Below are 12,070 nucleotides of genomic sequence, written 5' to 3'. Positions count from 1 at the left end.
AAACTTGATAGTAAACCCGTAATAAATTTGTTTTAATGTTGATCATGTAAACTGGAGAAAGTACAAAGATTTTCTTGGTAGCTGTAGCTATGCTGCCTTTACATTCATATTGTAAAAGATTGTTCACCTGAACTAGGCCATGGATCATATCCATGTCAGAACAGATGTATTAAATATCTCAAATCTACTGAATCCAAAATGAGTAGTTGATGGGCTGTGCCCCATGCTGCTGCAGCAAGTCTTGAAGGTTTGTTGATTTTAGTTTTTTATTTGTGCAACAGTGCTGGAATAAGCAGGCATTTCATTTATAAAGCATAAAATGGTAGAATGCAATAATGAATGAAACATGAATATGGGTCTAAGATGATTCCTATAACAGAAGTTTGTGGTCCTAAAGATGATTGATGTCAGGCTGGCTAAAATGTCCTCAAAAGTATAGAACTGCATCTTCAAACCATCCTGGGAAGGATGACATTATCAGGACACTGTGACAGGTATTACTGAAACCTTTTCTAATGTGTGACACGACATTTCCCACTTTAGTTGAGAGAGAGCGCACACTTGAGCATCCCACATTCTTGCTCATTTTAACAATGTGAACAGTCCGAGCTTTGCATTGCACATTTAAATGGTAGTCACAGATGCGTTTCGTTTTTATAGTGGAGTGCATTTTTGTCCATTCTAAAGGGAGACCGTAAAAAGATGTACATGTGTAATGTTGAGAAAAGGCTTCTCAGGTTTAACCTTTAATCGTGCCCTCCTCTTGTAAGGTCAAGACTAAACCCGGCTTCCTAGTGCTGGTGTGTGAACTAGACCTTTCAGAAGGGACTTTGGTTTGTCAGCCCAACACTCACGTTTATTCAGTAATCCGCCAGAGCATTTCGGCCATTTGTAGCGCAGCTTCGCTGGTTCGAGACCAGTAAGAGTATGGAGCCGGAACGGCACCGCTTTTGACGGCACAGACTTTTTTGTGTAGATGCTGCACTTGAGCCAGAGTAAAGCATGAATCTCAGACTGTCTGAGAAAGGAAAAGGTGAATTCTTTAACCAGACTATTCAAATAGCGTCTGTATACGTAAATGCAACTGCTTTGGGGCATTACTAAACCATACTTGGGCAGGACTAAATTATAATAACGATGATGGGTCAGACATATGGTAGACTAATTTATTATACATCTTGTTCATAATACATCATACCAAACCAAATAAATTAAGTGAAATTGGTCTCAGTAATGGTACAAAGAATTTATTCTTTACCTTCCTGTTTTTTCTTTATCTAAGAAAATCCTTATTTTTCTTGAGTTCATATAGCTCGTCTAAAGAGAAACACCGAAGCACGTAATTCCGAGACCCCACGGTACTGAGAGCCAGATGGCACAATGTTAAGATGCTGATCATTAAATGTCTAATCAGTCATTCACATCCAATAATTTGCTAAGTTGTTTGAGATTTAATTGAATTTCAAGCTAAAATCTATAAAGAGGATATGATATGTTACATTAATCCAAATGCAACAGAATATGGTAAAGAGGTTAATCGCATCTTTAACACACGGTTTGTTTCGATAAGCAAACGGATGTGGGTCTATTACTGGGACAGTGCACAACTTAAGGATAAGATGATCATATGCGTTTGATAAAATAAGGGCCGCTGGACAAAAATAACTTAGTTTTAGGCATAACGGCAACAATATATTCTTTGAAACTTTGTAGGGCATCACTGGCTTAGAGGGGTTTTAAGTATTCTGGACACACTGGAGCGAGTTGAGTACCATTTACATTTGGCAGATGCTCTTATTCAGTGTGTCTGACGTGTTCATCAGTATGTCTGCTCCCTGGGAGTCAAACCCATAACCTTGGTTTTGTTAGACCCTTGTTCTGCCTGCTCTACATGACATGGTTAGAAATGTGTAGTGTGCATAACTGGTTGGTTTTGATTTGACCACATTGCCAATAGTAAATGCAAAATTATTGTTTGACTATTGGCTGTTATAAAAACTGGCAATTAGTACTGGTGCCCCCAGGGATGTGTGCTATCCCCAGTGCTCTACTCGCAGTGGACTGCTGCTCCGTGGATCCCTGTTAGGTATCTGGTTTGCAGTTGACACTACTGTCATCAGTCTCGTCCAAGATGGCGATGAATATGTTTACAGAATGGTGGTTGAACAGTTGGCCCTCTGTGCCAACAACTTGGAACAGAACATGTTCAAAACTTTGGAGACGATGGCACGCTTCAGGAGAAACCCTCCTCCACTGAGACTGATGGCTGTGGAGTCCTCCATGTTTCTGGGAACTACAGTCATGAAGGAACATGGGATATGAAGGAAAGCGGGACAGCAACCTCAACTCCAGCCGCTGGTTCAGTTCTGCGCTGTGATCGTAGAGTCTGAACCAGTGTTTGGTACGTCTGTGCATGGCCGTGCAAATCTTCAAAAAAAGGTTTAATATGCCATTATTTTTTCAACATCCCTGTCAAAAGCTTCACACACTGCTTATACTTGCTTATATGTTGCTTTAAATAGGCCACATCTCACCAAATTTGCTAACCAATTTTATATATATTATTTATTTGAACTATTTTTATTTATTTTTTAGGGCAAGTATGACTTTTAAAAAATGCTTAATTGGGATAATGAGCGCATGGTGAGGGATTTTGAAAGAATATTCACATTATTTAAATGGAGACCATTTGGAAACTCATATAAAGTGTTTCTGCTACATGCTATTAGACCCACAGAGACGAAATCTTTAAACACATACCAAAAACACCATTTCTGCTAAGTCCAATTAGCTCCGCTTATGCTGCGATAAAGCAAGTGGCTGGTGGTATGCCAACCACCAAAGAGAGGAAAGTAACAGAAGACACATACTGATGTGGATGTTACCCAGAGCTTTAGCTTCATAACTGAAAGATCTACATTCAGTGTCTACAGTCCTCATTATGACATTTAACTGCAGTTGTATAGCTCAGTATAGCTGTTAATTAGGCACTTGTATTGAGCATAAAAACATTGATTACCTGTTATAGATTGAATTTATTGCTTTCACTAATTTAAGGGTTTCGCACGGATACCCAGGCACAACGTCCTGCTATTTCTAAAACAGTCAGATTAGTGTCTCAGTAGAGAGAGGCTAAAGAGATTAGAGGCTTCTTTGTGGACAGAGGAATCTCTCATTGCATACTCTGTTTTTCATGAGGGATCGCAATCTGTGGCTAGATGCTTTGGACTTGCAAAAAAAACTGGAATGAAGTCTAACAGATGGCACATCATGGAGCTAATCAAGTAAAGAAATAGCTGGATGATGAAAACGAAAATAAAGAAAATGGCAGCGTGAGTTGATTCAGCTAAACGTCCCAGTAATTGACTTTGGACAAGGTACCGTTTTAGACTGCCATTTAATCAGGACTGAATACATATGACTCTACTCATGTCCAACGCACGTCCAGGGGTGATGCTGTAAATGTGGAAGGTTGCGTATCTTCGAGCAGGTATTGCGTCTCCCTGAGACTGGGCCGCAGGTGAAATGGTGCTGAAGGGTGGAAATGGTGAAGGTTGTGGCAGAAGTAGTGGGGAGAAGATGGAGGATCCCTGCAGCGAAGGTCGTGGTGGTGATGATGGTGATGTCTACCAGGTGTTTGAGGAGTTTGACTTCTCCCAGTTAACAGACACGAGCAGCATTGCGTCATGTGAGTCCTTCTATCCCCTCGGGGGCTCACTCCTGCATCAGCGCCATATGACTCCCGAGAGTCCAGAGACGCTCACCTTTTTCAAGGCCTGCTGCAATAACAATGCTGTCATAGTCAAGATTATGATCAGGCAGGGAGTCACAGAAGAAGAAGTACAGGAAGTGGATAAAAACAACAGGGTAAGTTCTGATTGGACCTTTGAGACTAACAGCCTGTTATTGCCTCAAAGATGTACCGTAGACATCCAGAAGCTCACGCCACACATCACCTATTTCCCATAATTCTCTGTAATAGATCTTTTTGTACACCCCTGCATCGTTTTGTGCATTACATTTACCTGATGCTTTTATCCAAAGCAACTTACAATTATGACTGAGTACAACTTGAGTAATTGAGGGTTAAGGGTCTTGCTCAGGGTGCATAAGGGTAGAATGACAATTCTACTGGGAGGACATAGGCTTCACAATGTGACAGTATGACCCTGTAATCTTATTCTCTCGGGCAGCATGAAGGCTTTTAATCTTATTATAAAAGGTATATTTATTTATAAAAGGTATAGCCAGGTATGACTTTCAGTTATATGAAAGGAAACTCTGATAAGGAGATAAATCTGAGAGAAGCCTGTTTTATCTGTAAGGCTGTTTCATCTGTGAGTCTTTCTTCTTTAAAATATTTTATTTATATCAGCTAGGTTACTTATTAAGCCCATGAACACACATTTATTATGCTTCGTGTGATATTATGCAGTATACATTGTGTTTTTGCTTACTACTAAAAACAATTTCACCATAATGAACCAACTTATATTCTAAGAACAATTCACGTCATAGTCGCAGAGTTTAGAGTGACAAGAATAGCACTGAAGGACAGGAATAGATCCCCTCAAGGATCCTCGAGGAGCCCATGATTATGAAGTTAGAGGTGTAGATAATAGCGTCATGTTTATGCAGAGGCCATTATCATATCAAAGTGTTAGGCGCATGCATGAGTCTCAGAATGTCTTTTGGGGAATGTGCTCGTTGACTCTGAAGCACCCTATTCCCTTCTGAAATTTCTAAGCACCGCACAATATGCAGCATTAAAGTCAAACAATTTAAGCCAAGCTTTTATAGGAAATCTGTGTCACACCACGGAGAGGAAAATCGACACAGCCGGAAGTGCAAATTCTATCAATACTCCCCTATACCAGGCTGTGGAGGAGAGTCACGTGTAACGCCTCAACCCTAAATAAGACTCTTCTTGCTACAATGGCACATCTACCACACACGGTCCGGGCAGGAAGAACTATGTTTAATAATAGGCTCAGTACGACCTTAATCCGTGCCCCTGAAGTCTTTGTTACCTGATGCATGCTTTTTGCCAGCGTGCCTTGCTGTGCATGCTTGCTGCCCTTTATGAAGCCGGCAGAGCCGTGGTAGCTTAAACCCTAGAAGAGAAGAAGGAGGGGGGTGGTTGGGTGCCCTCCCAGCAGTCGACTAAACAGACGGGGGGTTGGATTGCAGTTTGCGATCAGGCTGAAGCACATCGTAATCACGCCAGAGCTTCTAAAAGGTTCACAGAGGCATCGACACGCTCAGAGCATTCTGGCTGGCCGGCAGCAGTCTGCAACGTTCCCACAAGAGGTAGGGAGGCTTTAGACACAACACACGGGGTTGCGATATGTAATATGGGTACTGGTGTAGTGGAAGGGCAGCCAGGACAGAAGCAGAGCAAATTAAAACATTAAAACACTCGACTTCTTGTGGAGGGACCCCAGAAATTTGCACTCCGCCACTGAATATAGGCATATTTGAAGTGGTTCTTATTCATCTGGATTTTTCTTTCAAATGAGGATCATTTTATTATCAAGGTGAAAGTAGTGTTTGAGACACTATCACAACTGTTGAGATTTCTTTTTCTAAGAGGCCTTTATCTGCCAGATGGTGGCGCTACAGCGCAGCATTTAACATTTTGGTGATTTTCTCCTACAACATAAGTCCTAGAGAAAAAAAAACCCACTTTCACTGCAATCCTTGATGCAAGCCAAATCAAAAAGCTCTGCCCGCTTAGATTTTTTGACTATATTTGTTGATAATATTAGTATAATATGCAAAACCTACTTGTGTGAACTAGTGCTAGGTTTTTCACCTATACACACTTGGTGTCAAAATATTCACAGGTGTCTGAACCTCAGTAATGATCAAAAACATTTTGAAATTTGCATGCCATCCGGCTGTCGTGTGGCGATCAACTGTTCCAAGGTGGATCTTCAAAACATCTGAATCTCAGCCATGCTTGGTCACTTGATAGGCTTGATTTTGAGCTCACATGCCAAAGCTGGTAAACATTGTTCAAGTGACACTACAACATGCAAAAAATTGTTTATTATCAATCATTGGGTCAACCAAGGCTTGTAAAGTATCATAACATTTAGCCCATGCGGGACACTATTGCTGATTTCAATGTGAAAAACAGATATCTCTTACACAGTTGCCGGTAGGGACATTATTTTATGTGCTACAGAGAGACTGACAAGTGTTGCCATTAACCGCTTTGTTTATCAGATGTTGTTGATTGTTTTCTACACACACTTTTCGAACTAGTCCTAGGATTTTCATTCAATCACATCAAAATTGGTCTTTGAATAATCTGCATAATCTGAAATTAAATAGTTATCAAAAAATGTTGACTTTTTGAGACTATGTTGTTGTAACACATTGACCAAATAGGTACCAGAATAAGTTTTCTGATTGTGATTGTTTATCTGAATTTGACCACTTTGGATAAATCTATTAAAAATAACATTCTGAGGACACCTGCAAAATTTGAGCCAGATTGGCCATCAGGAGCCTCCACAACAATGACCTGTTTTGCATATAATTGCAGGCCTTGTGATTTCGTACTTAAATGAACAGAAGTCAGGAAAAGTAAATCATAGCAATGCAGACTTAGACGTAATGACGACATGATGTTGACTGCCAAGTTTGAGCCAAATCGGCAATCAGGAGACTCTACAGTGCACAGTCAACAAATTTGCATATAATCACAGGCTGTGTGTTTTCAGGCCTAAAGAGATTGAAGTCAGGAAAAGTATGTTTCATCAACATAAAAATGTAGACACATTATATGGCATAACATTCTGGTGATGCTTTGCATTTTTGCAGTCTGATTGGTTCTTTTCAGTCTGATTGATTGGTTCTTTTCAGTCTGATTGGTTTGCAGATTGGCGGTGCATTGTGCTATCAGCTATCACCTTTAAAATCAAGCAGCTTTTAGTGTTTGCAAAGTGGAGGCAATAGGAGTTAAGTAAGACAATCAGCTTTGCAAATATAATTAATTAAAGAAACTATACTGCTTTCCAGGTAATATGATTTGTTTATAATCTATGACTTACTGATAAAAATCACAAGATCAATATATGCTAAGTTAGGCTGACAGCATAATTCAAGACTCTTCATCAAATTCCAGTACAAACGGGAGCCTTTTACACATTTTGACCACATAGGCCCGTGTCTCTTGGGTCCAAATGTAGGATGTCGATATGTGCTTGGACCCAGAATGGCCACTTGCAGCTACAGTATATTAACTACCTTCTCTTATATTCACATTTGTATCATTAAACAGATGCTGCACTCCACTGCTTGGTACAGTGGAGTTCATGAGGTCTGCCTGTCACGTTACGAAGCAGCTGAGCTCCACATCCTGACTCACCTCAGATAGCAGAGCTCTGAACCACACAGGAACAAACCCGTATTCTCTCACTGGAACACAGTCAGTCTTGCTTTATGGATTGCAAGTGTACTAAGGCATATATCTCCATGGTACTCCCAATCATTGGTTTTAAGCCGTTATCCAGATAAGCAGGATTTGTCCATCATTCATTTTCTATCGTTTCTTGCTAAAGTGAAACTGTCATTATATTTTAAGTGTCATTATTATTCTGCCTTAAACATCGCGGCATTGTGAAAACAATGACAACTATCACACCGACATTCAAATTTGTCATCATCGTTTATACTAGTCCTTCAGTAATTGAAGTGAGCTACAGTAGTAGAAGGCTACATCTTCATAAAAAATGGCTGTGTGAGTCTGTCCTTGGTGTGTGTGGAGGTCACCATGGCCTTGGGAGTTAGGCGTGTCCGCTGTGTAAGCTCCGTTTCTTTGCTGCAATAGCCTTCATCACGCTGATCCTCACGACGCAGGAGGCTTTAGGAGTTCACAGGAGGGTTTTCCTTTACAATCATCTTAAGAGAGCCTGACATTTCCTTTCCGGGCAAAAGAGCCTGAGATTTGCTCACATGGCTTCCTGACGGTCTTTCTGGGAACAACTACTCCTTGGGTATCTCTAAATGTCATACCATTTTCTTTGCTGGATGATAGGAAATACTTAGTTTTTTTTACAACTACTTTGGTAAAGATTTTATTCTTTTTTTTCAGCAATAAATAAGTAAGAAAAATAGCATTAAAGACAGCCATGAAGAAAATGTTCATATCTACAGCCACTGTAACTGAGATGGTTCCTCATGAGCCTGAGAGGTTCTGCAAGTGACCATTTAATCTGAGCAATATGCTTTGCTTTCTTAATAAGGCCATTACTCTGCAGTCTGAATGACGATGGCCGTATAGCACTGGCCTGTGGGTTTTAGTACCCTTTCCACTGTACTTCCATCATTTCGCCCTGGAATAATGTGTCATTCTGACAAAAACATGTCATTCTGAGAAAAAGTTCTCAGTTTGAGATTGTGCTCTTCTACCTAAAATGAGGTGTCCTGCAGGGACAGACTGAAGTCTGGTCGTGTAATCACACAGTCTCCTACCTCCACTACCTCCTCTTGCACGTTTGGTTGCACTTCAGTAGTCTGAGTGCTGATGTCATTTAATTATCTCTGTATTCTGAGACACTCAGCTTTGACAAATGTGCAAAAAGCTGCTAAAATATCTTCATATTAGTCATAATAATAAATATAGACTTGTTTAGTCTTATTTAACAAGTAATGCACATTTTACCTGGTCATATTTTTATTGAACAAATGGTTCAAATAATCATGGCCATTAATGGAAAAGACATGTAAACCTTTAGGATAATAACTTTATGTAAAAAAGTAATTAAGACCAGGTTCAGTAAATTGAGATTCAGTTCAGATGGAGGGAGGGATCTTGAACATCAGAATGCTGTTTTGTTTTAATAAGGCACAATCAAATGATATTCTAGAGGACCTCAAAAACCAGCTCGTAAGATGAACCCTCACAGTATGGTAATTAAAGAGTTTCTAAAGACTTGGTGCTGCATACCGCTTCTGTAGTTCAGTGTTCCTACTTTCTCCAGGTGTGGCTAATATGGACACTAATATGGTCATGCAAAATGACATTGACCCGAAACACAGGATTTAATCAGCAACAGATTGGTTCACTAATAAACAAAGTTCCATATTATAGAATGGCCTAATCCCAGTCACATCTCACAGGCTGGTCTGGCGTAATCTAAGACGGGCAAGCAAGCGACACTAAACATTTACATCAACCGTAGAGAAATGCATCACGAACGTCCCACATACTCGGCCAGACTAATCAGCAGAAACAGAACACATATGGATGAGGTTACTGGTAATAACAGTGCTCCCAGTTATGTGTTTATTAGATTAAGACATTTGTTCAGCAAACATGTGGTACCGTATTTGCTAGCTACTGTCTTAATTTACTGTTATTAAATTCAAATAATTCCAAATGGTTCACAAATGTTTCCTCCCAACTGTATATATCACCTAAACAGCCATGGGCTTTAGTCCAAAAGGAGATTCAGGCTAAATATAATAAAATTATATATATAATTTTGAACAAGATTTCAGGTGAGTATCTACTGCAGTGTACTGGATTAATTGTTGTAGAAATATTCAGAAATGTAGTGAAGTATACAAGGTTTCCAGAGAAAAAGGATGTTTCAGACAAAGGTCCTTCATCGGCTGTACAAGCGAATGTTTGTTTCTCTGGAAACTTTGTGTACTTCATTCCAATTTTGAATCTCCTATATATATATATATATATATATATATATATATATATATATATATATATATATATATATATATATATATATATTCTTCATGATGCCATTGCACCATTACACAAAGGTTAAGCTGTTTTCCTTTCACTTAGGACCAAGCTTTTCTGGACTTTAGATTTGCTAAAGTGCTGCATCTGCAATGTACCTCTACATTTAAGACATGCCCATATATAGTAATATATTCACTACACTGAACTGGAGACACTGCTTTTAACAGCTACCTGGTCTGGATTTACTGTCCAAATCGGCCTCTTTATGGTTTACTGCTATGCTTCCCACTGTGGTGTAATAATAAACTTCTCCAGTCGTACATTCAGACGCTCTAAAAGCACTTACTTGAGCATTATGACTTCACGAGGGTCAGACCCTTTCACTGCTAGGTCGCGATGACCTCATCGCGTTTCAGTGACCGTCCGCTCCCTGGTTCGCCATATGCCAGGCCAAGAATATAACTGATACGGGCCTTTTCCCATGTGTTTGCTAAAAAAGCTCCTCTTGCTGCAAAACCGGTCCTTTCACGCTGCGAATGACGCCCGAATGTCATGTGCTTGCGTTGCAGACATGGCTGATCGTGGCGTGTTACCGGGGCTATGTGGACGTGGTCATCGCCTTGGCGCGGTGCCCGTACGTGGATGGGCAACACAGCTCTGATGGTAGCTGCCCAAGCAGGTCAGACAAGAAAGACAGCTGCTCGAAACCTTCGGAAATATATTAAGTACATTCAATTATATTATTACATTAATAATATTATATTATTATTAGTTTTAAGTACTAATGTTGAATGTATGAACTTGGATATTGTTAGATTGTTAACCTCCAGACGTTATCACGACAAGGGACGTGAGACGACTGGAACAAACCCAAATGACATAATGACAAGACAGTTGCCATATTTAAAAAGAACTATTTCTTTTGTTAAAGGTATGTGTGAATGGAAGCAAAGCTCCCAAGCAAACTATAACCTTGCTGCCTAGTTCCTAAGTGCTTTTCTGAACACATTTTAGGTTCAGATGTAACATGCAAGTCATGCATTTGCACATCTGTCTGCAACTCTCTGAAATCTACGTTCCTTATGGTGCATTCAAATATATCTCTGTATCCCTCTAAAACTCAGGTCACATTATGATCACAAGTTACCTACTGAACTACTTTGCTGGGCTGGATATTGAATGCAGGAACTGCCAAGGATTCACGGCTTTGATGAAAGCAGCCATGCAGGGCCAGGCAACATGCGTTCACGCCATTATGATGTCAGGTACCGTACCCGAGACACATGTCCACGCATGTCAGTGGGTTTCAACCCTTGTTCAGGGTCCTCAAGGACCTCACAGATTTTCCCGTTTTAATGTGCATGATTAAGTCGTTTTCTCTGCTATGAGTTGTCCAGCCCTTTCTGGGTGGAGGCGGGTGGTGTCAGAGCTCAGGTCAGCCTTCAGTGTTCATGTGTTTTGCGCTGCGCTTCCCCACAGGGGGAGGCGTTAATCGAGGGACCGTGGGCGCAAACTGAGTGAGTGGGCCCTCTTCACCGGTCGCTACGAGACAGCGCGGCTCCTTCTGCACCTCACGATGCGGCCATACGCCGAGCAGTTCAGCCTCTCCTTCCGCATGGAGCGGCCGACGTTGCACGGGGCGGACAGACGCACCGCCGACCCCGCATCTCGCTGCCAGGAGGCCGTCACCCTCAGCGTGGGGGCAGAGCCACGTAAGCGGGGAGCGTTGGACTACATGGTGCGCATGACCACGGCGCTGGCCAGCCCGCTTTTGGCCACCGCCTGCTGGCCCGTGTGCCCAGGCAGCCCACCGTGCGTGGGCCGGCTCGGCCCAGCCGGGCCACGCGTCCCGCCCGGGCGCCTGTTCCCGAGCGACCCTGCGGAGACGCGTCCGCTGCCAGACGGGGGGTTGACTGCGTCTGCGCCCGTGCCAGTGCCGGGCCGCACATGCCACTCGCACGCCAGAAAGTTTGGAGGCTAGGGGCTCCACAGACCCGCACCACCTCCGGGTCCCCCCCCAGCTGGAAGTACAGTGCCCTAGGGGAGGGGAGCTGGTAAGATGAGCACCCCACGAGCTCAGGAGGTGTTTGCATGGAATCGTGTGGGTCATTCTTTTAGGAGGGAGGTATAGTCCATACTACTGGTGGAAATGACACCTGAGAGTTGTTTGCTTTGACACATCAGCTACATTGCATTTAGCTGTTGGTAGGAATGGGTGTGTTTGTTATCTGCTTTGGTCAAACACTAGGTTGCTACGGACACACGACATGTTATGTGTACATGACATGTTATAGCTAAAAGTGTATTAATCTCATTCTGAGTTTCATGCTATTTCTAAGGACAATATACTTG

The 12,070-nt window shown here is 41.7% G+C and overlaps 1 protein-coding gene across 1 annotated transcript; it reads left to right on the top strand.

The window, feature by feature from the left end:
* The first annotated feature begins 3,241 nt into the window (after positions 1-3,241).
* On the top strand, positions 3,242-11,963 carry ankrd33bb (ankyrin repeat domain 33Bb). The gene is given in 6 exon segments (XM_035519951.2): positions 3,242-3,867; positions 10,288-10,361; positions 10,363-10,397; positions 10,843-10,983; positions 11,132-11,138; positions 11,204-11,963. Coding segments are annotated over 6 exon segments (1,095 nt in total). The 5' UTR covers positions 3,242-3,525; the 3' UTR covers positions 11,700-11,963.
* The last annotated feature ends 107 nt before the right edge of the window (positions 11,964-12,070 follow it).

The sequence above is a fragment of the Electrophorus electricus genome, chromosome 13 (genome assembly GCF_041902795.1).
Source record: "Electrophorus electricus isolate QZ-2024a chromosome 13, ASM4190279v1, whole genome shotgun sequence".
Classification (NCBI taxonomy): domain Eukaryota; kingdom Metazoa; phylum Chordata; class Actinopteri; order Gymnotiformes; family Gymnotidae; genus Electrophorus; species Electrophorus electricus.
This window is presented reverse-complemented; position numbering and strand designations above follow the sequence as displayed.